The sequence below is a fragment of the Platichthys flesus genome, chromosome 13 (assembly GCF_949316205.1).
Source record: "Platichthys flesus chromosome 13, fPlaFle2.1, whole genome shotgun sequence".
NCBI lineage: Eukaryota > Metazoa > Chordata > Actinopteri > Pleuronectiformes > Pleuronectidae > Platichthys > Platichthys flesus.
Genome location: NC_084957.1, coordinates 22,458,937 through 22,485,987, shown reverse-complemented (window position 1 = coordinate 22,485,987; position 27,051 = coordinate 22,458,937). Strand labels below are relative to the sequence as shown.

The 27,051-nt window shown below is 38.7% G+C and overlaps 1 protein-coding gene across 1 annotated transcript; it reads right to left on the bottom strand.

The window, feature by feature from the left end:
• Window positions 1-234: 234 nt before the first annotated feature.
• Window positions 235-17,651, bottom strand: LOC133967786 (nck-associated protein 5-like). The gene is made up of 6 exons (XM_062403443.1): window positions 14,776-17,651; window positions 14,394-14,508; window positions 13,392-13,467; window positions 7,588-7,974; window positions 5,143-5,238; window positions 235-3,125 (listed from the first exon to the last, which is right to left on the bottom strand). Coding segments are annotated over exons 1-6 (3,537 nt in total). The 5' UTR covers window positions 17,637-17,651; the 3' UTR covers window positions 235-3,123.
• Window positions 17,652-27,051: the final 9,400 nt, after the last annotated feature.

Sequence of the window (27,051 nt, the reverse complement as noted above, 5' to 3'; positions counted from 1 at the left end):
TTCATAAAAAAACACTTGTCACGCAGTTAGCTGAACTCAGTGTTCATGTAGATATGCCTCTGTAGAGCTTCCATCTTTCATGCTGGCAAACAGGTTGGCTATGAGCCTGGAGTGAATGCTCAAACTGCGAGGACACTCTGTTGGCATACAATACAGTGGGTGTTTTTTTTTGGTGCAAAATCACTTCAGTGAAATACAACAAACCACAAGGAAACACTAGATGTATTGTAAGTAGTTAAAATGGTTTATTTCTCTTTCTTTTTTGACATAAAACAAGGAATATCAGTAATATACAGTTCTCAATTCATACTGCTAAGGTGACCATCACACAGGAACTTCATATAGTGTACTGAAAAAAAACATTTAGAGGGAGAATTACTGTTAGAGTGAGTAACATTATGTGCACTAAATGGTTAAATTACACTCTTAAGTGCTTAGTACAAATACAGGGCGTTAGAGTACATGTAGAAAAATACAATACTCTTTTGAGAGTAATGCTCTTTATTATATGAGCCACTTTAAAAACAGACATCATGCTCCATCTACCCGTATCGGTGCAGCCAATCTGTTCCCTGATCCATTAAACCTTGTATCACCTGTGCACGCTACATATTTCATTTAATAGGGCGGTGTGCTTCTATTGGCATTAACACTACTGCTATTTTACAAATATTACCTCACATATATACATGAAGCAGGTTAAAGAAGAGGTAAATACAGTAAGATGGCATGACTAATGGCATTGTGCAATGTTCCAGTGCTTTATAGTTCTACATCACATGTAAACTGTCTCTAGTGTGTTGAAGAATATGGCTATAATCACCATGATAAGTCTGATATGTAGATTTAGTTGCATTCATTTTCTGTATACGCGATTAGCTCAGAGCAGTGTTTGGCAATATGCATTTTCACAAATATCTACACATGAAAGTTTGGGAGCTGACAAAGGTGTGAGAGGGAAACATCGTAAAGTAGCTAGGACTGTCAAATATGTTGAGATGCATTCATGACACCGAAAACATTACCATAAAGGGCACAGCATACATAAGAGATAGAAAAACTGAGCAACCGTGGTGCGACATGTAACAGGTCAATGTACAGACAAAAACAGACAAGAGGACAAGTAAATATCTTCAACCACAGTGAAATCTGATGGTTGCAGTGACATAATTGTATGTGTTAATCCACAGCATCTATCCTAGACACTCGTTGTTAGTTTTTTCCCTGAGCGAGCACAACAGCGTCCACTGTGTGCCTACTAGGTGCTTTAAAGCTAACGTTAAATGCAAAACCAACTGGTCGGTCTCGATGTCATAACTGTGGGAAAATGTAAGAAAAAAAGCTGAATATAGTGCACATATGAAGTTTCATTTTAAGAGGAGATTTTTTCAAAATATCAAGGTGCAGGTGTGAAAGCCGGTCTCACATTAGATGATATTGTGTCTTATTACATAAATATTTAACAGTGCACATCACATTTAACACGTCGGTTTATTCCACCTCTTGTGAAGAAACTCTGATGCGTATGATGATGTACATCAGATTCATATGATGCATTTGTAGGTTTGAATAATCCAGAGAGTGGTTGCATGCAAGTTCATATAAACAATGTAACAATAAAAAAAGCTTCCAACAAGTTAGTGCAGACTTAAAGGAGTCATAATACGCAGCCAGGTGCAGAACTCCTGAATGGAAATCAGGAGTAAATGCTGTACATAAGATAGCTCCGGATATTTTCAGGAAAGCATAGTTTGTAATCTTGACATTAAAAGTTTCCATCTGCTGCTTTGCTCCAAAACATATCAGTGACAGAATTATTCGAGACTAGAACTTCACATGTGGCTGAAAACTGTAAATGAATGAGCTACATAACCTGCAGGGTTTTAGTGGAGTCACTACTCTCGACAGCTGGCGCCCTTAGAGAGGTCTGGTAGCAAACTGTCTGCGCTTGTAAACTATCATGTAAACCTGCATTAATCAAATGTAGTCAAGTGACACTGTGATGTAACAACCACTTTTAAATAGTGGTTTAGCATCATTCACAAAACGCAACTGCTCGTACCAAAGGACAAAGTTACAAGCAGCTGGTTGATGCAGTCGTCCATCCGGCAAGTCAAAGAGCCGACACTGTTTCCTAACATCTGGAGACCAGAACAGAGAGAACATTGTTCTGTGTCAGAATCAATGACACATATCAATGAGAAGCTACTGTTCCTCTGTGACTGCTGGATATGAAGGTGGATAATTGTTTGCTGACACATCTTTATAAGGCCATATAGTATGTGGGAGCAACATGTGTGTCTTTTGTGTGTGTCTGTGTGTGTAATACAGAATAATAGACAGTCTAGTAATGAAGTCCCACAGTTTTTTTTTTTGGAAAAAAGAAATACACAATTCAAGCAGTTTTATAATTTCTCCAAAATAGCCAGACAAAGTAAGTTATATATATGTAATTTGTAAGGTGACAGGGTTGCAACAGCATTGCTGTGCCAGTTGCATACTGTCACACAGTATGATAACACATTTTAACATGAGAATATACGTTTTTAACAATGAAAGTTGTGTGTTGCAGTAGAGGCATTTAGTAAGTCAGGGTTACGCAAGGTTGATTTCCGATCAGACCCGCACATTTAAAGCTTCACTTGTTGTAGGTCAGTTAATGTGCACAGCCACTTACATCAGCTAATGTGCAACTCAGATGTATTTATAAGTTGGTAATGAGACATCTGGTAGCATAGAGACATAGAAACTAACCTACCATTGCAGTTAAAATGTGATTGTATCATGTATTTAAAATTGCATGTTGTCAGATGAAAAAAAAATGAACCATGTCAATGTAACTAGTGATTCAGTAGAGTTGAACGTTTAGAAGCTGAAGCCGATGAGCTGCAGATCTCCAAAATGGCTGCCAAAGTTTTCATTATTACACATCAAGAGCTGCTGAGGATCTCAACTCAACACCAAGCATGTGGAAGCCTGCAGTGCCAAGTTCCGAGGGTTTCATCCTCATACACAGACACAGTGTCCACACTGTGGGACTTAAGGATCCTCCATGTGAGTTGTGATAAATCCAAGTGAAAATTCGACTCCCCGTTTCTAGTTTGACTCCTTTAGCCTCAGGAACTCTGAAATGGAAGAAGGTGTAGAGCAGAGTGAAATGCTGTGGCTCTCTACTATGCAAATAATACAACATTTAAAAAACATCTGCCATTTCAAGCAAGTTCAAATTCTCTCTTAAATAGTTTATACAATGCAACACTGGCAGCAAGGCCCTATTCATCCAGACTATAGGCAGAGTCTGGGAAAGAGATGCTCAATAGAACATTTCAGTTTGATTGTGTGTTTATTTGCCCAGATAAAGTTAAATCACATAATGTAGCACAATTCCTCAACATGGGTGCCAAGAACCTGCAGAGACATGCTTCAGGAGATTCATAGAAAAGAATACAACTTTCCCTGCTTAAAATGCACCTGGAAAGTTTTGAAGTGTCTTTGAAAGTAAATTCAACATGTATGAGTTCAACTCATAGTAGCAATTTGGTTTGGATGCAAATCGAAAGAGACAGTTTGTGATTTGATTGCACTGGGCAGACATGGTGAGACCTCCTTCCCTGCATGTTAATATAAAGTTACATCACTTCCACCCAAAAGTGAGCTGTGTCAGTAAAATTCACACCAGGACTGATACATAGCATTCACATGGTCATGCATACTGTTAATGTTTTATAAGGTTGTGCAGGTTATTCAACATTTGTATTTACACTTGTATGGAATTGACTTTTGACTTTGTGTGCATGCATGTGTGAACGCATGTGTACGTTTGCGTGTGTGTGTGGACTGGTGGCTCTTGTGAAGCTTCATAACTAGAGCTAGTTTTTTAACCCACAGCCATATCTTAAAATCTAAACACACATGCACACACACAAACACAAACACACAACTTTATGCTTCTAGCTTAGTGAGGACACTCATTGGCATTATACATTCCCCTAACCCTAACCTAAATCTAATTATAACCCTATAATGCCTGAAGCATTTGTAAATGGTCTGTATTTACATAGCTCTTTTTTAGTATTGATGACCACTAAAAGTGCTTCACAGTAACAGAATTTGACATTCACACACATATTCATACAGTGCATCTATGGGCAGCACTTTATTTCAATGAGAAGTTCGCCCTACCCGCAGCCACAGTCTCCCACTTTAAAAACAACATAAAAATATAAAACATCTAGAAATATGGCAAAGTTTATAAAATCCTGTGTCCACCCATCTCCCCTGTCCATCCCATTTTTCTCTGCTCACCCCAACCAGTCGAAGCACATGGCCACCCACACTGAGTCTTTGACTTGGTGTGAATTTTTCCTCCCCACAGTCACTAAAGTGTTTGCTAATATCAGGAACTGTTTCTCTAAGAATTTGAAATGTCTTGACATTCTGTGTTAAGTGCCCTGAGATAATGTATAGTATGATTTGGGGCTATACAACTTAAATTGAATTGAATTGAAAAGTGGGCCAGAAAGTATGGACTGGCCAAAATGGTCCTTACAAAGATATATGTACAAGTTGGCACACACACACACACGAACACACACAAGCTTTAAATGCCAGTGTTAATGTACTGTGAGAAGATGTAAATGATGTTTGGGGAACTTGTGTTAGTCATGTGTTTAGTCCCCACCATTAAACTTGCTTTCTGCTCAATGGGGATTGAAATGAGTGTCTACAGTTAAGTTTATCATTTTGAGTGCAGTTCGGTGACAAATTACACTATTGCACAGAATGTGACTAAGGACAAACTGTTGCAGTTTTCTCCACCTTTATAACAGTGAAGCTGTGACAGCTTGAACTGTGAAAGGCAAAGTCTGAACTTGTCTGATAAGCCTATTGGAGCTGGTGGTACACTTTTCTTGATATTCAGTGAATATTGAACTGCTAAAAAAATGTCATCACAAATGCCAATGTAATCCTTCAGTGAACAAAAAACAAGCAGGATTTTGAAGGTTATAAGTTTTCAGATGAATTTGAATAAATTTAGGTATTTAAAATTACTTTGACTGTCCAAGGCTATACAGCTAATTTTATTTCAACATAAACTCTCGACATAGGTTTTTCAGCTTTACATCTCTTCCTTTATCTTACAGTTGGCAAGCTGAAGTCTCGTCTGCTCTTTCTGTTGGCTCGGGGTGGCTCGTGTGTTCGATTTGATATAGGTTAACTTCTTTGGTTCCATTCCACCTGAAAAAACACACAATAAAATTCATGTCAAAGGTTTTCTAAGCAGCCAAAGTTAGTTCCCCTGTCAACAGGAGGTTCCAGATGTGGAACAAGGAGAGCAGAGTGACACTGACAGACTGATGTCTGGCATTTTCAAAAAGAGTTAGATTATCACTCAAAATTCAAAGTGGTAGGAGATGTGAGTGACATTGAAAAAGCAGAGGCTGACATCTTGAGAGATGATCAATTTATAATTCTTACAACTATTTCATTGAACTGTAACAGTGTGCAAATAAAGACAGGGTTTAGTTTTACCAGACATGCTCAAATCAAACAGTCACAGTTCTCAAGTTCTCCCTCAGGAGACAAATGTTTAAATATGCATTTCACCAAATAAGCATGAGTCTGACGCAAGGTTAGCAATCTTAACTGTCAGTTGAGAAGATTCTCAATGTCTGTCAAACTCTTTACAAAGTAATCCAACAATCTAGCGAAACAAGCATCACCCATGAGCGAGATCATCCACCCGACCCCTCTTTAAGTTGAAGCTCTATGCATGTATGCAATAAGGCACAGACCTAACTTTACTGCTTGACAAGCATGGAAGCTAAGCAGAAGCAAATAATGTATATGAAGAACAGTAAGATTGCATGATAGCATGTACGTTGCATCCAGTGCATAACTAAAGGAGACATGTTAAGGTTCTCATTTATGCACAAATCAGCTTATTAGAAATAAGCCTGCCTTTGTTTACATCTGTCTGAAATAAAGCAGCCAAACATTCTCTAAAATTCTCTAAAATTCACATGTGTCATGTAGAAAAATAAACATTGTAGTTGTATAACCAACAGCAACTCAGGGGTACAGGAGTTAAAGGGGTCAGTATGAAAAAGCTTGATTTTGACGAGGCTCTCACTCTTCTGATGCCAGATGCAGTTTTCTTAACAGTGGAAATTGGTGGATATGTGATTATCATTGAGCATAAAATGACAAACCATGTTCACTGGGGATTTCCCCAGACTATCATATGAAGATCAAATATAGGGTTGTGCTCCTTCTATTTCACTTATACTCATACAGTGAATGTTATGCAGAGAAAATTACGCAAGTGGAGCGTCATGAATTACATTTCCTTACATGAGAACCTAACTTCTCCATCTCCATTAGTGGTGTGCCCCTTAAAATGGAAAGATGAATTATTCAAGCAAGATTTCCATTGGATATCTTCTCTTAAGAATCTGAGAGAATGCAAGAGAGATGGCAAAAATGTTTACTGCTCTTCACCGTCGCTCTCGCAGTAACAGATTTTTTCTGTCTGAATTTGTCTTTCAGACCTTCAGAGTTTTAATACAAAAGTAGCATGCACAAATCTCGTGCCTTAGATGAGATAAATACAGACTTTATCAAATAATTAATATCATACATATTTCAGCTCCTGATTTGGCTTTGGCTCAGTTTTTCCAGTTAATGATCTCCATCCCCAACAAGATGCTGGTTCTTCCCCAACCAAATCTACAGAAAATACAATGATGGCCACAACAAGTACATACAAATGTATCATGTGGCATATTAGCACCAGAGTATAAAATACCATATTTGAGTAACTCTTATGTCAAATGTAACTGAAAAGAATATGCCTCATTTAAGAACCACTGGTACGATTAACGACTTGTCATGTGCAGTTTGAGTCAATAATTATGATGCCTTACTGTTAACTAATTTAGAGTTTAAATACATTATAACAATGTTAAAATCCAGTACTTCCATAGTCTGTGCCAATCCTCTATGTTCTGTCTTTTCTCCCAAGGTTTGCTAGTACGATCTTCACAGTGTAATGGAATTATTTTGTATCAATCTCCATGACAATCACATTCTCTAGAAAGCCTCTCATCTCCTTCCCAAGTCATGGACTACTTTAGTTGAACTTGGATTTTGTAGGTATCACCTCCATGTTAAATATTTCCTTCTTCTCCTTCCCTCTGTCACAATAATGCTCTGAAACTGGGCTGACAGCTATACCAACATTTTGTAATTCTTTAGTCCCCTACAGTAATACTGACACTGGAAAATGCCTTATTGCTATCTGTCTGCAGGACAGGATTTATGTGAATGAAACTTGGTAGTATGTGTTAGTAGGTGTTGCACAGAGAAATGCTGATGATATTCTTTAAGTTGAAACTAGCAGTTTGTGACACGGTTTAGCCATTAAATCTGACTTGGGTGAAACATTAAAAAAGTTAAAAAGTAAGATTAAAAAAAGAGCACAAAAAGTCTTTCGTAAGCCCACAGCACAAAATGGAAATCCATCATCATTACTACTGCAGTCCAGCAGTCATGCTTCTTATTGGTGCTTTTGTGGCTTTACCTTACCTTGGGGTGGTCTGGGGAGCCTGCTCTGGGGATCACACACACTGGCAGAGGTCACAATAGGTGCACACTGGGGTTGGATGGGCTGCAGGAAGGCCACAGTGGGGAAAGGCACTGACTGGATATGGGTCATGGAGGAGTCAGACAGGGAGTTTAGAACCCCTGCATGGCTGCTGTCCTTAAAGCTGGAGGGTATTCTCCACCGGGGTAATGGGGAGGGAGACACGTCCTCGCTGGAGGAACCGGGGGCACTGGGAGGACTGAGGGACTGGTCTGGGGTTGATGAGGATTTGGGGAGGAGGTGCAGGATGGAGGAGAAGAAGGAACAGGATTCAGGAAGAGGGATGGTCCCAATCCCACTGTCCAACGTTCGCATCTTACAGCCGGAGCCTACGGCACAAGGAGAACAGTTGAAGTGGCTCAGGGTAGAGGGAAAGAAAAGGAGCAGGAATGAAACAACAGGGTAACCATGGTTGAGGTGGAATTAAATAATTCATTCATTTTATTTATTATTTAATATCCTCTGGACTGTTTCTGAAATGAGAACTGAAGAGTCATTGAAAGACCCGTCATAATAAAATGAGGGCAACTTAACCAATCACCAATGATGGGCCATCTCTGAAGTAAAGCATGATTGTTTCCCTCATGCCTACTTATTAGTTCTTCCACATTATGATTGCTGCTTGTTTATGCTCTATGCACTGGATCTCTGTGCTGTACTTTGATCCTATCAATGAAGACAACCAACAGATGGTTAGTCTGTTGTTTTCTTTTCCCTCACTCTTTCACTTGAGGATGACTTCCTCTTAGAAGCCAAGTTGAAAAATAGTGCTTCAGTACAATGCAATTACATATGTGTGAAGCAGTGTAATGATTGTGTTTGCGAATTACACCACGCACTGCAACAGAGTGACTCAGCCAATGCAAATCAAGCCCACTTGAACCACTGCTTTGTATTACAGATGCTGTTTAATGGGTGTGTGACGATTAGCATGCACTGATGTTACTGTGAATATGAAATACACATCATGGCTTATGGAATGAACTTCAAATACAACGCAAATGTGTGTATTTCATTTGCAACACATGAATAGTAACTCATAGAGACCCATGAACGTGTTATTTCTTTACTTTAAGATGTGGAATTTGCATCGCTCAGAACTGCCTGCAGAATTATGCATCATATCACAGTCGTTACACTCGTAAACCCCGGTCAAAGCTTTGTACATTTGAAATAGATGATTGAGTATCATTGTTTGAGTCCGCTCTTGTCATGCAGGCTTGTGTTTTAATATGTAGCCTGAAGCATCAACCTGTGGGCAATCACACACTGAATCAAAGGCGGCTGCTTTCCCCCCCTTTATTAATTAAGACGTGCACATGAGACCTCAGGTGGGTATCTGTAGCTCTTTTTTCTTTTTTTTTCTTTTCACTTTTAGCAAGAGTGGCCAAGTTAATTGTGTTATTCAGATATGTCACATTCTAAGTCAGGCTGTGCTGGAAAATATTAAAATGAGAATTGGGAAAGATTATTGTTTCCTAGATAAAGTAGACACGATTTGTTGCCATGAAAATACAGTTTTAGGCAAAAAAGAAAACCACAGAAATATTTATTGCTGCTATTAAATGGCAGTAGAGCACTTATCTCATCCCAGGCCCAGAAGTCCCCTTAAAGGGCAACAACCTGCACCAAATCCAACACACTTGAAGATATAAGTCTAAAAAATATGCATTTTTTTTCATCAAGATCCATGAAATATTCCCTAGCAAATCAGGGAAAATGTCAAAAAAACATCCTGTCTCGCAATAAGAAATGTAAAAATAATTTGACCCAGCCTCCAATCTGGATCTGCACCAATATTCAAAGGGTGTTATCCTGATCCATACCAACCCCTCCACCGAGATGTAATGATAATTGGAATTGTTTTTTTATAGTATCTTGCATCCAAAAACAAGCAAACTCTAGGCAACAACACAACCACCAAATAGACAGGGATGAAAACATAACCCCCTTCAGTGGAGGTAATTAGGGGGAAATGTTCTTCTATTTAGCGCTGTCAACATCTCAGGAGCTATATCTGGAGGCTAATGGCTCCATCCTGATCACTTTATGAACACCTATGACATTCATCTATTACAACTAAAATGTAGCTTTGGGTGCATGACTTTCAATTAGACACAACTTGAATTAGAAATTATTCAGCCTACTTAGTCTTTACTTATCCTATCCAAAACAAAATAAATTATTTATTTGAGTAGCCATAGAAAAAGACACATTATTGATTAGTTGGTTCTTGAGATGAGAGCTAACAAGAACTACTTTGAAAGGCTGAATCACAGGCGCTGAGTGTTGATTGGTTTCAACGAGTATATAGCATGGACCAGGAGGTTGTTGTCCGCCTCGAAGGAGCAGATCAATGGCAGGCATACAAGACCCTTGTGGTTATGGTGACAACAACACAACCTATAGAAGAGTGTACCAGTAAGAGGTGTTCTCAATCTTTATCCATATGGTAACAAAAACCAATGGTGATTAGTAATGTAGATCAGTCAGAACAGACTTTGGTTAGGTTAAGGCACAAGAAGAATCCTGCTTGGATTGACAAGCTATGGGGTTGTTCTTTATGGAGGAAACTGTCAATGGTGTAGAATTAGGTTGGTTAAGTTATTGAATACATTAGTATGTATGTCTTAACATGTCTAAATGCTGGCAAATGCCTTTGCTTGTCGACATCAGCTTGTATTCGAAGAAACATTGTGAGATAAAACTGATCACAATGAAAATCAGCAAAGAGTTTAAACAGCTACCAAGTAAAAATCACAATCACGATTCCACAATCTCACCCGGACAGAAACAATAGAGCCTCATCTTTAAGGAACAAGTGTATGAGGAAAGTTTGTACAAATATCTCCTGCTTCCTTTGGGGGGAATATGTTTCAGGTAAAACATTCAAAAGTGCGGTGAGGAGAGAAAACACATTAAACACATTACTCTCTGAGATCACAAATATCAAACCTGTCCCTTGCCAAAAAATGAATGACATAGGAAATTTCAATCTAGATACATTCGATATTTATCTTTAGCTTAGCATTGCAGCCAAATCCATACAGTTTAAATAACTGGTGACCACTTTTTTAAACATAATGAAAAAAGGAAAATTTACACTGTCCTAAAAGACACTTGATTGACATCACAGGAGCCGTATGGAGGCATTTCTGTTTCTTTTCTGTTGTTTTCATTACGTTTGCAGAAGTGGTCACCAGAGACTTTTCGGTGAAGTATCCCTTTAAGAATAAAGAGTGCATCCTTTAGAATTCCAGTGCTCCAGCTGGTTAACCAAATTGCTAATTGTCATGAAAATTGATGCAAACAGGGCCCCTCACTTGGCAGTTCATTCAGTGAGGGATCTGACATGAAACATGTGTCCTTATGAGAAAGAGACATTCACTTGAAACCTCAGTGAAGGAGGAACTGTTAATATATCGTTTACAATACTACTAGTGGCTTGAAAACAATCCTTACCTAAAAAATTGCTTTATGAATATACACTTATTAACTTTTTTCCACTAAAGAACTCAGCCTTTATTCCAGGCTTTGTCTAATGATGTTTCAGTCACACCTTCTGTTGCAATCCTCAGTATCTCATTGGGACTGCATGATTTTTCAGTTTTTCATGTACAAAAAGTCTTCATGTTAATTTCCTTTCTTTAAAAATAAGTAAAAAGAGAAAGAAAGACAAAAAACATGTTGTGGTTTGCCGGCTTTGGCATTTTTCTGTTGCATTGGCTTGCATTTAGGAGTATGGTGATGAATAGGTTATAGAAGTATTGGAACAGAAGAGCAAAGGACATATAACAGTGTATTGTATAAAATTATTTGGAACAACTGTTTTATTTCACTTGGCCTTTAATGTATGACGTCAAGGACGGACGCCTGATGACTACAAATTAACAGCCAATTGCGGTTGCACCCTCTTTTCTGTGCTTATTTGGTTTATCTAGGTTAAATCTGCTTTGTCAACATAACATGAGGTCCAACCACTTTATGTGTGGATGGCATAATTTAGACCACAGCTGAAGGCAAAGTTAATTCACTCAGTTGTGGCTTGGATGAATGTGCTTAGCTGGTGCATTGCAAAAATGGAATGAGGTCCTTAACCCCTGAAGGCAGGTGACCATCCATATCAAATGTGTTTGATATTCGCAGCACTTTGCCAATCGTGTCCCTCTGACCGGTTAAATTTCCGGTCCTCTACCTGAGCAATGTGGACAGTTATTCTTAACTGTGTATATAACTGTTTCTTAATTTGTGTCTTTCTTTACTCAAACTTGCTATTTTGTGTGAATAAGTGCATTCACACTGACGAGCAGTGCCTTGTAAGTAACCTTCTCAAAATGTTCAGAAAAGTGAGTGAAAAACGATAGGCACTAAATAGTCACCACCTCGGGAACATAGTGGAAGGGGACGGAACACCAATGTACTTTTATGTATTTGTGAATATAGTCGTAGAGGAAGAAGGATATTGATATAGATAGTGATTTAATTTCTACTTTGTATGACAGAGGGGGCACACACAAGAAAGTGAATGTTCATTATTATGCCATGTGAACATAGCAGCTGTTCATTTAACCACAAAACAATTGTGGTTACATGTTGATCATCACAAGTGCACAATTGCTGTTTAATTTGGACCACAATTATCCAGGGATTGTCCTCTGTACACAGTGTACCCCAGGTGAGTATACAGAGTGAGGTATTTAAAGAATATCTGTAGTTTCGCCGTCATGATTGACAGCTTATACTTATTTTAAACTGATCTGTCAACAGTATGGGCACAGACCTCATTACTGCAGCTCCACTCTACTACAGGGTATGGAAACTGACTCTAAATGACAGCATCAATGCACCTGTATGTACCTTGTTTAGGCTTTAATTTGTACAGTTGAAAGAATTAGAGATACCAGAAACCCCCAAACCCTTATACGTGTGGTTTGATTAATTTCATAAATGAAATCCTTCCAATGGGCCATATTATGACTTAATTTGTAGTAACAAACAGATGGTCCACTTATATACCAGTTGACCCAAATTGCTTTAATATTGGGAAACTATGGTTAGAATACCAGGGCCACACAGCATTCTACTCAGGACAATCTCTTCTTCACTCCACCTCAATATATGACAACACAATCCAGGCGATTGGTTTCCTTCAGTAGAGTGGTTTATGGAAAAACTGTTAAAGAACATTTAGTATGGGTCCACTTCTAAGTCTGTTTAGGAGGGAGCCTGGTCCCAACATTGATGAATGGGTTCATCCTGGTTTGATGAGCCTGTGCATGCATATTTTCAGAGCATGAATCTGTGAAGATGAGCACCACACCTACACACAACATCTCCATTAAACTTGTGGAATACAACCATAATGAAATGGTTCCTATTTGCCCTGATTCAGATTGACAGTCAAAATAATATAAATGTGGAGGTTAAATGAATAAAAGAAACGCAGAAATGGAGGGAGAAGCAAACACTGACAAAATTCTGAATCTTGTGTGTTTTTCCCAACATATTTGTCATGTTTATAACTTACACATTTTTTTCATATTTGGTCTTCACTTCTTTCTGCAAACTGTAGAAGCACAGATGAAACCTTGAGGGTAACATACTCAAAAGAACACAGCTAACAATATTTTTAATGAGGTAAGTTTAGTTTTTCAGCTACCAAGATGTTGAGAGGAATCCATTATTCACTATTTTTAGTCACTATGAACAATTATGGGCAACGCAACAAAGAATAAGAAAATCTGACCTGTTACTGCAGCCTGGTTGGGGGTCTTCAAAGTGGATCCATTTTCACTATCAGCTCTCCTGCTCATAATCTGTATCTTCGTGTTTTTGTACAAGGGAAGAAAAAAAAAGAAGTTACATTGATCCTGTTTTATACTTTTCATCTATTCCTTATCATAGAGTAGCCAGTAATCTTTTTGACTCTGGCTGACAAAAAACTAAAATTCCATTCCTTTGATTTTCCTAACATCCAGTCTTTTGACTGACATGGGGTCACCATGCTTTTGAAAGTTTGGAAAGTAGGAGGAGGGATGTCAGGTATTCAACAAAGAGTCCCCTAACGAAATGTTGATGTTAACGATTTCACCTTTTTTACTTCAATTCTTTATCGAACAGACAAATTGCAAAAACAATGTGGTTTATCAGACTGTTGATTACAAATACACACATTCCACGCACTTTTGAAGCCTTGAATGAATAATTTGATGCATTATATTTTCTGGAGGAATAAATCAAATACAAAGACTATTATGAACTTAAATGAAATTTAAAGTTAAAATAAGAGTTAGTAGTGAAGGAAAAAATTATGAAACTGTGTGTAAGAGGGTTTGAGGGACAGTTGGGGAAATCTCCCTTCAAGTAGCATCAACGAGTTAAGAGTTAAAACCTGATGGCTACATATTTAATGTCTCACTTTTACGTGGAGCAATGCCTCACACAACATGGCCCATTGCTTAATTTAGGGCAGGACTGATTTCTGTCCTAATGCCCCTTAATAGGCCTTTTTCACATCAAATATTTTTGACATGTCATAAATCACCAGTAATTAATTTCAATATTCAAGCCTTTGCATTTCTCTGTCAGGTTTGACAGAGTCTTGGTGAAATTCGTGTGATGTCACATCGACAATCACCCTGTATAACAAGTTCCTATCTTTCATGGACATCTTTGTATTTTGAACTAAAACTTGCTGCATAACACTAAAGTTACTGCCCATTTTATAAAGATCAACAAACTCATTTACCTTTGGGTCCCCAATGATGTCAGCATGTCCTTGTATCTCATTCAGGGACATTCCTGGGCAGGGCATTGATATGCATGCTCTCACTGCATCGTGAGACTCTCTTCTACCCACGGAGCTGAAAGAAAACAATTTGTCAACAAACCACTACATACTGTGATCCTCTGGTATATTGACTAACCATTCACATTCTGATTAAGCTGATAAATGACTCTATATCTTTTGAAACCTGTCTAAGACAACTTGTTTAAAATTACAATTTAAATCATTTGAGGCCGGAGAGTGCCATACTTGCATTAGGCTATGAAGAAATGCACTGGAGCAAGTGCTGAGATGAAATAAAATCAAGAGATGACAGTCATCACTGATCTACTGAACTTCTTACCAGTCTTTTCCATCACTTTTTCTTCTGTCTCTCTTTTTGTCAGACTTTGCCTGCTTTCCTCCGAGAAGTGATGTAATCTTTTGCTCTCTCTTGTCTTCTTTTACTTTTGGTGGATCAGTCTTCTTGCTGCTTGGTGCAGGAAGCTTACTTTTACGAAAACCAAACCAATTTGCCAGAGTTGGACCAGGTTTTTGTTTCACTTCTATGGTTCGCTCCTGTTCTTGACACTTGTGTAAGTTCTCCTCTATGCCGAGCATCACTTTCTCTTCGATTGTGGTTATTGAACTTTGTCTTTCTGGTTCCTCAGAGACTGGCTCACCAAAAGCACTTGAAAACTGTTGCTCAATCTGAATGCGCCTTGCCTGCTCTCGCTGGAGTTTCAGGCTTTGGAGTCTTTCACTGGAGGACCCCAAATATGAGGGAACCGTCAAACCCTCTTCAATCAAGAAGTTGTTCAAAAGGGATCGATTCATTGGACAATGGTAGCTGCTAGAGCAACTCATACTTCCTGGAAGGACATCACCAAGAGAATTTAAGGAACTCCCTGAGTGTGTTTTGATCTGTGTCCGGACCTTTCCAGATCTGTTGAAGCTTGGCCTATCCATGTAGCGTGCACCGAAACTCTGGCTACGGGCCTTGGCCCCATTCATGCCCATTACTGGTTTAAGGAGAGGTCTGGTTGACACTGACACTGACCGTTTAAAGAGCCAACCTTCTTCATCAAAACCCCAGTCTAACATCACACCACTGTCTGATGCAACAGGTTGAGCACAGGGCTCCGAGTCCAGTGAGTTACAGCGGGTTTCAATCTTTCTGCGCGTTCTTTCACGAGCACCACAGTCATGTTTCATCTGGGGATCACACATAAAAGTCTGAAATGTCTGGACACTTTTTGTAATCGAGTTTGTATCATCTTTGTTCTGTCTTCCGAATATGAGGAAGGTACTGGTTTCCTGTCCTGCGATTGCCTCATTCGATTTAGCATTTACAGGGAGAGCCATTCTACCACCTCTTGAAGTGGAACTGTGAGAATTATTGGAAATCCCATGGTAGTAAACATTAGAATATACCTGAGGCAAGACTTCTGAAAGTTTTGGCTCACTACTACTCTGGTGGGATCTTTGTAAGATGCTCTGATTTGGCATGATTGAGGGTGCAATATTTTCATCATAGTGTGGGGCAGCTCTGTCCATTGGAAACTGTCTTGAGTCTGAAGTTTGAGATTCTTCAACTTGGACATGTGTTGTCTTCGATGAATGGGTATGGTAGAGCTTAGAGGGGATACCTTCAGCACCAATTTGTGGAGCTGTTTGTCGATTGTCTTTTGTTGCACTGGATTGTTGAGGCTGTAAAGCAGAACAAAGCTGATGTGATTTTGGCTTGGTGTTGCTTGATGTTGTCTTCCCAGTAGTAGAGCACTGACCTACAGATTTATGAGCTTCGGGTAAAGAGTCGCAAGTGGGTCTAAGAAGAAGAGAGGTGGTTCGACCTGGGGGTAAAGGAGGGGGTGGGGACCTATATTCTGAAAGGGAAACATCACAGTGCTGGTCTTGGCGTCGTTGTTTTAGTGGGGAGCAGGGTAAGTTATCATATATGTTCTCTTCCACACAGTTGTTGCTTGATTGAGTTCTTGTGGCTTGGAGAGAAAATGTTGTTGGGTTTTCAGAGCATTCATTGATTCCTGGAGTCTTAAATGTCGTTGAATATTTCACAGGGGAAGCAACGGGAGAGAACTGCTGTTCACTTTCAAGCGACTTGGAACTTGTTGATACGACAATATCCTCATTGTTCTCAATTTTAGATAATGCACCTTTGCTTGATCCTTGTGTTTTACTAAGATTTGTTCTTTTACTAGTAACACTATGCCCACCAGGATTTGGCTGTCCTTTGGACCTGTTACCCTTTATAAGTTTTTGGTGGAGAGGTGAATGTGTGTGCTTAGCTTGCTCTGGTCCTCCATCTGCACTCTTGCTCCTCAGAATGAAAGCCTTTCTTGCTGAATCCCATGGCTGAAGTTTCAGTTTCCTTTGTGGAGATTCTGAGCTTGAGATGTCCTGGGTCTCACTGCCTACTTTATTTGCCTTGTCTCTGCAATGATCAACCTCCACTGAGGAGCTGCGCTGTCTAGCGTCATTCACACAGCTAAGAGCTCTGGTTGCAGTATGTGGTATAGATGAGCTCATATCACTTGTTCCTCCATCCATTTGCTTGATAGCAGGTCTGCTCTGTTGTCTTTTGACGTGATCAAGTCTGGATTTACGGTCAGTAGACTTTTCTTGGTTATTATTTCTGTCACTGGATTTCATGTCTGATGCTTTGTGTTTTTCAAGTGAATCTTTATTCTTGTCTGTTGGGCTTAATCCAGGTTTTATTGTGGGCCCCACCAAAAATGAAAAGTTGTCTGTCACTGGTGAGGGAAAAACACCAGAATTTCCATTAAGTTTTGCTGAGTCTTCTAGCAAATTGCCATCATCGTTTTTTGTGACATCCGGTTTCTCTAAGCACAGAAGCTCCTGTGTTGGTTGCTCACTGGAGTCCCCACTTCGTAATTTAGATGACTCATCATCTGCATCGTCAGAGTCAGGAACAGCAATCCTTTCTTCACCCTTCAAAGATTTACTCGAAGGAGCTACTTGTTTAGCTGTAGCCACTTGCGGGGCACACTTTACACCAAGTGAGTATATGCCTTCATTAGAGGTCATACAGTCTTTGCAGTCTGGTACAGATGCATTTGCGGAAGCTTCTTTTGAGCTGGACATTTGGAGACGCTTTAGGCCTTTCAGAATGTGGCCCTCCTTCCATCCCAGCTCTGTCGGCTCCAAGGGTGCTGAATGATTGCTGGATACTGAACCTGTACTCATCCTTTTGTCCCGGCTTGTGACACACTGTGCATTACAAGAGACATTGAGAATAAGTGAGGAATATTAATAGGTGGAAAACATTTCAGCCAAAATGCCATAAAGATGCTACCAAACACTTGAAATTAAAGACATTTTGATTGTAGATGAGTGACACCCACCTGCTTTGAGAAGCCACGTCCTTCTGCCCAAGTGTGGGAGCCACTGGAATGATCACTACAAGCACTGGATAATGACAATTCACTGCCACTGCCACTACCGCTGCTGCGTGGGCATGTTAGGCTCAGCAGGCTAGGCCACCTTCCTGCAGGAATACCTGCTTTTCCATTTCTTTGTACCTCCTGTTAAATAATAAAAAGCATTTATTAAGGAAATTAACTTGAAATAGAGAGGAACAATATAATGTTATACAATAATTTGGAAAACAATGCAGTCAATTATGAAATTTATAGGATATGCAATTCATCAGGACTGGTATGTGTTCATCAAAACTGAAGAATATTGTAATTGTGCGTATCATTTGCACCAGTGAACAGAATATTTATTTATCCACATAATTCCTGGCATTGTATTCTACAGGTTATCTCTGTGGTATGAACAATATACACAACCTAAGATAATGCCTCATGGCTCTCCCTTTGTCTCTGTCATAGATCTGAAAAAATCAATTTACAGGATCCATAGCTGTCTCTTTCCATCGAGAGGCTAATTGAGAAATTGAAAAACATTTTCCTGTCCACTCAGCTCATGTTTAAAAGATGATGGCTCAATCCCATTTCACCCCTTCTCCTTGCCCCTTTCCTTACCCAAATTTCCCAGAATGCCTAGCAAATCAACAGCACAAATGTAGTATTTTCTCCATTAATAAGGATTTAAAAGTTAGGATAATGATTGTAATAGCTTAGTTTGAATATCTTAGCCTAGAAAACCAGGGGTAGGGAGAAGGGGTTGAAATAGGACTGAGCCAGTATGTCTTTACAATTCTGTGGTCTTGCAGGTATGTTCAATGAGAAGTGATGTGCCTGTTCTGTCATGCTGGCAGACGGAGTATGGAGCCTTTTTGCAAGACTGCTATTCATTGATATTTCAAATGTAACTGCACAATAAGTACTGCAAGATGATGATGCTTTTGTGTTGGTCAGGCTCTCAATATCAAGACAAATTTGTATTCACATATGTGATGTTTTTATTAAGAAATTTACAGTGGTTTCATTGATTTCTGCCGATGCCAAGAGAAACCACATACCCACACTGTACAGGCAAAAAGACAAGTAAAACGAAATAGTAGACAAAGTTAGAGCACATCGTTTTTTGTAAAAACTAGAGAAAGAAAATCCACCCTGGAAATTTCTTCAGCTAATACAAAATGCTTGTATTTAAGGTTAGTAGACACAATGGTATGGCTTTTAAACAGAATTGTTGAATTTTTGCAAGGACATTCATTGCATATTTGATCAAGTTTTCAAGATCACACGTTGTTATTGTCCCCATTCTTCTATGCCTCTCTATATACTCTACCAATGGTAATGTAAATAAAAAATGTAGGGCATTAGTCTAATAATGTGACACTGTATGACATTACTTAGTAATAGTAGAATAATGACTAACATTATTTATGTGACTGGATGTGAAGGAGTAACTAGTACTGGCAACCCAATGGAAATTAACACAGCCCTGCAGTTCTGTAGAGCTTTTAGACACTTAAGCTCTTTGTTGGTTTTCCAGCTAATATAGATTGTGTCACGGACTTTCCCAGCTCTTGTCAATCTTGTTGATGGTGCAGAATCAACCCAACATGACATGGCCAATATATCACTTAACCGTGGTAGGTGAAAATCTAGCCAGCTAAAGACCCAGATATATTCACCATATCCTGTGGTAGAATGACTGATGAAAAGTGTACTCATTTGTAGGGGAAGATGTTGATAATCGTGTCCTTATATCATGTAATACTTTGTGTAGTATATATAAATACTTAGTACTCTTTTGTTCTAGAGTTACCCAGACTTAAGTTGATATTTTTTATCATTTTGCTTTTGAATGGCAGTATTGCTAATAAAAAACAAATTGTCAAAATTGGTTTAGAGAAATCAAGTCCTAACATATTTGCAGGCACAACAACTAATCTCATGCTGGAGGCAATTTACTATATAATATGTAATTCATATGCACAATTTAGCTTGTGGTTAAATAGCAAATGTTTGTTTATAGTAGAGTCATTCAAATAAGATGAAAAGACCAATATTTCAAATCTCAGTATTTCTAAGGCAGCAACCGAAACTGCATTTTTCATCTTTAACTAATATCCAGGTCAAGAGTTAGAAGTCCCATGCCTTCATCTCCAGCAAGGTGAATGCCTTCTTGTAGCAGGCCAAAGGGACCAATAGGTAAACTCAGGAGAACTGAGCACATTACTGCTTTTCTTGAATCTGCTGTTATAGCTTTAAATACAGTCCATAATCCCAGGCCAAAATATCTCATGCTCTGATCCCCTTGAAGGACATCGACAAGTGCAGCCTTTAAATCTGTCAGAAGCAGTCAGCCAGTAGAATCTCGTCAGGTCACAACCACACAGGGTGGAGCTGCTTTCCGCCATATGCAGCTTATTACCAGTGTTTTTCTTCACTGATGTGATATTTGATATATCTGATATATAGTGGTAAATAAAGCAGCCTTAACTTGGGTTGCAACAGAGCCAGAGCACATTCCACAAAACTGACAATGCATCCAGTGTAATTTGATTATTACACATTATAAAGGATGGACAACTAAAAAACATTAAATTATAATAAAAACTATCAAAAAAGTTATTTTTATACATTGAGATATTATAAAAATATCCAGAAAAGGGTGGTAAAAGAATTTCAATGTTTTCATTTCATGGTTTTCTGATCCATGTGGAGGCCCCTCTGAAGGAAGCTTAGCCTGTGAAAGGAGCCTTTGGCACAATTCACTGGCATGGTGCAGATACGGTTTGCATTGGTGCCATTTCCAATCACAGGGACCCAAAGGTATCAAGTGTTGTGACCCCATTTAAAATAGCATTGATCACTTGCAAGCCTGCCATGGCCAGCTTCCTCTCAAAGTCATTTGAGTCATCTGTTAGCAATAATTAATGTGAATAGGAAATAATTGCATAAGGGAGCTGGAGACCAAAGTGATTTGGTCCATTCATTGATATTCACCTATTATTTGATTATCCGTGCTAGCCTTTGTTTCACAAGCACTGAAGGAGAAGGCCACATTCGGTCATGCTAATGCAGATTAATCTTGGAACTAATTACAGTCAGCAAGTCATCGGGTATCTGAGATTAAACACAAGTGATACAATTTAACAAATCTCTCAATCAGAGTAGTGCTTTCCTTAAAGTCAAGGACAGATTAAACAAAAATAGGTCTGCTGAGATGATTTCTCGATGACGTATTTCAGTGTTTTTCTATTTTGTTATACTTTTTTTTAATATCTAATTTCTTCTCCTGGAAATTCAGACAAGATGTAAATCTTTAAAGCCCCTTAAACAGAAAACAACATCCAGATCTTCTTCAAAAGATAGATCGGATAGTGAGGATAAGTGCTTAATGAAGGATGGCAGACATCCCCAGTCTCTTGCACACTGTTCATTACTTAAAACTGTTATATAAACACCCTAACCCTAACCCTCATATTTACAGCATCTGTTCCATGCACAATATTTAGCTTCTCAGTTCAACATTATGTTCTACAGAGCTCTGCTATTGCAGCACAATGTTTTTACAAAGGCTTTGCCTTGAATATGGCCATATATATAACTTCCTTGTATAAAAGTAGTCCTGTGTACAATACAAGAACTATGCAGTATGAAGATGTGCATCTTCCGCTCCTGCAAATATTTCACAATAAACCCCCTTTTTTTAAACAAAAGAATGGATTCCATCAAAATAAAAGCCGGAGTGCTTTTGATTTTTAAACATACAGAAAGTGCTGCAACCATTTATGTTTGTGACATGGATTCAACAGATAAACATTAAACTCAGGTTAAAGATCCTTTTCTCTGTTTAACACTGTTTAACTCTGTCTATGTCACAAACGTATTTACAACACTTCTCTAACCCCTTTTCAAAGTAAAAGTACTCCAGCATTTCACTTTCTGAATCACTTATTCGTTATAACGTGGGCTTTGATTGTTATCCACAGACCGGTAATCTAGGTCTTTATAAAGTAGAGTCCTAATATTTAGTTAGGTACATTATCCGACTTGCATTGAAGGAAATGCAAGTAGCGGACACACACCCCTTGTGAACAACAAACAATCAACACACATCTGATCTGCGGCACAAAAGGGACATCTCACCCAGTGCAACAGTGCGGCTTGCAGATGTTATTTGTTTTTTAATTACAATCGAGTAATGCAGCAAGATATAGTTTTGGTGGAACAATATAGATATTAACAGTATTTTTTTTTAGAAACATTCATTTTGCCTTTAGCACATGGTATCCGTTCTGGTTAGTCCTTTGTCTAGAGGAAGTGTAAAATATAGGCATGTCCGGGACCATTGAAGTGGCATTTAGTTCTTAAACCATTTCCAGGCTGATGACCAGTAAACCACTCAGCCACAAGGACAATGAACTTTTGAGTTCACTTTAAGTTTCACAGTCTCATCCAAATTTGTCCATGCATCTCTGTGAGCAGCCCAAAGCAAGGTTACACTCTCTCAACCGCTCTACAGAACAGTTTTCTCCACTGGAGTCTTTTCAAACAGTTCATCTTACAACTCTCCTCTCATTCATTATCACACGCACCAAATCCCACCTCATCCACCTCTTTGCCTTCAGGCCCCTGTCATTAATATATCTTGCTCATCTATGTCTTGGTGATTTTTTTCTGATGTCATCTTCATTTCATCAGCCCCCTTCCCTTGCCGCTGCTGCTCAGTGCCTTGCCTGCTGGCCTGGGACCTCATTTATAACCATTGCATACACACAAAACGAGGTCTGAAAGACTGCAAATGTTGGGATCAATAAAAACAAACTTAAAATGAGAATGCTACATCTGACCCATGCATACAGATATTTTTGAGATGGTTAAGTGACGATTCAGACATGAGGTGGTGAACTGAAGCAGATTATCGATCCACTTCATCATTAAGATTAAAACCAACAGCGGTACTTGTAGTCACGCTACATGACTGCTCCGGAAGAACCTTCAATCGAAAAAGATGTAATACAACTTACAGCAAATTACGTTAAGATAAAAAGCAGAGTTACAGAACCGAGTCATTTATAGTTTTAAACAATATCTTCTAACATTGTGCGTGTATCATCAAGTCAAGTATAGTTTCCATATAGCGTGTGTGTGTGTCTGTGAATTGACTGTGCCAACAGGTGCACAGGAAGAAAGGATTCCACTGACTGCTCTAAATAAATATATTAGATTTTTATTTTATTGCAAGCACTGTTCTTTCCACTCACTGTGTTATCCGCAACAGCAGTAGTGTATCAGTGTAGTTTTTTCATTAATGACATCACTGTTGTGGTCACCTAACAATCTTTTCGCTCTTCACCTCCACTAACAAACACTTTTATGTAGTGTCAGAAAGTTTTGCTTTCTCTTGTCATTGCTTGATTCACCGTAGAAAACCTTCAGTCAGCAGAACAAATTAATATTCATGAGGTGATTTGCATTGACCATGTATGGTTGAATATTGGCGTGTAGAGGACGGACTTCGAAGCAGATCCACGTCCAAGTTTCCAGGTGGAATGTGATTTATAAAAGTATCAGTACCTTTAGGTGTGCGTGCGCATTGTTTTGTAAATCTGAATATTGTTGCGCTTACACCATTTTTCGGCCTTTGTTAGTACACGTTTCCTATGAATCCTACTCACTGTTTTATAAATGAGGCCCCTAGGCTCTAACCAGCACTGCTGTTCACTTTGGTGACAGTGCAGAGACAGGACGGGAGCACAAAGAGAAATGGTGGAAAACAAGCAGACTTACTGCACTATAGCTCTGCAAAGTGAGGTGTGCTGCTCCAGTCAAGGTCTGTGAGTGATATCAGTGATAAAAAATATATCTCAAGCTTAAAGAAAGCTGATTTAGCTATATTTGATTAAAAAGTATCCAATAATTGTTTCAATTGGTCAGTAAAATAAATCTTATCTGCACATATGAACTTTATGTGAGGCCAGTGACGATTTGTGTTGTACATTGTAAATATATGATCTCTTCAAAGCTTCAAAAATAAATTGATTTTGTTATATGACTTCACAGCGCAGCAATTTCAAATGCCAAAGAAAGCAGTTCAAAGGGGCAAATTAGTTTGACTTTATTATATATATTTGCCTTTATCTTTCACTGCAGCCCTGTCAGCTTATCTAAGGAGAGAGACACCTTCCAGTGTGTTAAAAAACCTCTCAGGCCCTGGTCTCTTGAGCGTCTTTCTGCCACTGAATTACAATCATATTGTGACGTGCGAGCCTGCCACAGAGCCACTAGATTTCCTATAGCTCTCGCACAGAGAGCAGGGAGAAGATGATGCCGTTGTAAACACACTATGCAACTACAGAATAACGAGGAGAATCACAGTCTAATCATAGGAACAAATTTACATATTGTCAGAACTTGTCTGTACTTCATGTTTGTCTCCCATGATGCAAATGCTAATACAAGCATCACAAATACCCAAACATTAGTTTAAACTGCAATAGCACCCAGAACTGGAGTCAATTCAGTCAATGGCAATGTGCATATGCACACAAAGGAAGATCAATCTCAACAGATCCAAAGTAACAGATACAAGAACTAAAGAGTGAAAGATGGGTTCTCTTTTGAGGAAACAAACTTTATGGCGTGCCACAACTGCGTGGGCGTAAAAAAAAGTATGGACCATAGCAAAAGCATGTTATACCTCGGAGTTAATACAAGCAGGTTAAGGCTTGAGCGAGCATGCAGCAAATATTCCCAGTATACACAAATGTCTGTTATATTATTATGCGCTCATTATGACACTATGGCCAGACAAAATAGAATATGGCTGGTGGCCACAGTCTAGATAATTAACAGAAAAGACTGCAGCATATGTACTCATTGTAAGCAGGGCTTGTATCCCTGCAAAGTAAAGCAACCCTTTATAGTTCAGGATGTGCCGCTTGAAATTTAAGGAGACCTATTCTAGCCTACTCATATTTAGGGTCATAATTTGAATTTCGTTATTTTTTTTAAAGATTTACATTTTCTGATGTTCAACCACACAAACAAATTGCCCCAAACCTTTTGTTTGGGGCAGAGAGCTCCACTCTCAATTTGTTAGGGAGAGTGCCAGAATAGCCACTAGGTGTGGCTTATGCAAATATGATGTGAGATCACATTGACAAAACATCTTTGATCTATCACTGGAGGTGAAAAAGCATTATTTGTCTCCTTTAAAGCTTTATTAGTGTAATGCAGTTATAGCTGGTTAGTTACATGCTCACGTTTCTTAACATTAGGACAGCTATAGACATTTATTCCCTTTTTTATACCTAGGCGGGTTCTTAAGAAGAGCAGGTGGCTGTGAACACAAATCTTCCCTGAGTGAAAAAATGAACAATTAATTCTCTTTCTCTTGTTATCTTGTGTGCTGTGTGCAGCCTGACTGTAACCTTGCTCCGAGTCATTGAGGAAGCAAACATGCATAACTCACAGTGAAAAACAAATATTCTATTTTAATAATTCATACATAATTACACCTATTTTATCTAACAAATGGATACACAGCAAGTGATATATCTCCAATAATTTCTTCTAGCCCCCCCCCTCGTCACTGATGGGGACACATGAAATTACTTGTTTTTCTTTTTTTCTGGAGCTGTAGTGTTTATGTAACTGTAGAGCCTCATGAACTTTGGTTTTGTGCTGTGTGAAGAACAAAGACTGTGATCTCTAGTTGCACTAATCAGACTGATCAGTGATCTGATCCCAGCCCGGCATCTTTAAAGTTAAGGGGCTTGTGAGGAAACATCATACCATGTCATACCATGTAGAGCACACTCACAGTGTTCTACATCAACAGACACTTCACATAGAAAAGACACCAAAAACATGTTAGAAAGCTGTGACTTTGAATCGTCAAGATCCGCCAACTAAACCAGCCTGATCGAATCACATAGCAGATTCAAAACATTGCAGAACTGACACAGAGCCGCTATGAGCTTCAGTTGAAAGTCCTGACCTGAAACTATGTGCTAATTTTGGGTGTTGATAGGCAGGGTAAGATCATGATATAATCGTATATATATCAGATGTCGGAAAATTTAATTTTAAATGCGAGTCAACATAGGATGGCACAGGCATTGCATTTAACTTAATATCCTCACCATTTTTGACATATTGAGAAACAGGTGGGAAAAAACATGGGATTCTGCTGATTCTGCTCTACACGCTGAATACAGTAAGGAGGTATGGAGGAGGGAGAGAGAAATGGAGATATATATATATATATATAAGTGGGAAATGCAAAGATAGCGATGTTCCTATTTGTTTTATTGAGTACATAAACTGTTTTGAAGAGTTGCATAGCTATAAAGAAAATAACATGATTATTTTTCAAACTGGTATTTTTCGATGTTTACAAACTACATTTACATTTTACACGATGAAAATTATTTGGTGAATATGTCTATGTATTTTATGGCAAAAAAAATTGGTGTTTTTGGGTCCATTGTGTCAAGGTGAAAAATTATTGTCTCGTCATATAATGTTGTGCTGTGAAAAAGATGCCATACAATTTTTATGAGGTGTTTATACACGTACAACTTCAAAAGCATAAAACCCGGCCAAATAGCCCAGGACTCCTCAGGGTCAATAATATAAAAACGAATTATATTGTTGTGCCGTGCCAGGCAAAGTGCTGTTTGTTTGTGTTGTCTTTCCCTTCCTGCTGTCTCTGCTTCTCCCCCTGTTTTCTCTTCAGGTGAGATGGGAATGGTTCCTCCTGTTCTCTTTGTTCTCTCTGACCTTAGCCTGTGTGCCGCACCATTATGAAACTCTGTTGTGTTGTTATTAGAACAAACTTGGTTAAAGCGCAAGGGTTGCTGTGGTGGGGAAGGAAGGACTAGGTACATTCAGTACCCTATACACTCACTCACGTGGGTGCTCTCTTTTGTTTACAAACAAACAGTCAGTTTGGTTGTTGCCACCCTTGTATTTATTTGTGTGAAGCTCTTTTTTAGATAATCAGAGTAGGCTTTTTGACATGGTTTATTTAAGAGGTAGCAAGTAGTCAGGCCAAGTTTTATTATAATTACTCAATTTCTTTTGCAACTTCTTTACTTCCTTTCCCCCCCTGCATTTTGTGATTCTGAGATAGGATTTCACTTGATTTATAATTTATAATTCATAACATCATCATACTAGTCAACATGCTACATACTATTGTTATTTCAATGAATTATTTATCTAGA

Coding starts and splice junctions, on each gene's coding strand:
- LOC133967786 (XM_062403443.1), bottom strand. CDS start 17,636: ATGAGTACAGGTTCAGTATCCAGCAATCATTCAGCACCCTTGGAGCCG. Junction 13,468..14,393: donor ACATCATTGGGGACCCAAAG/GTAAATGAGTTT, acceptor AAAAACACGAAG/ATACAGATTATGAGCAGGAG. Junction 7,975..13,391: donor CAACCAGGCTGCAGTAACAG/GTCAGATTTTCT, acceptor CTTGTGCCGTAG/GCTCCGGCTGTAAGATGCGA.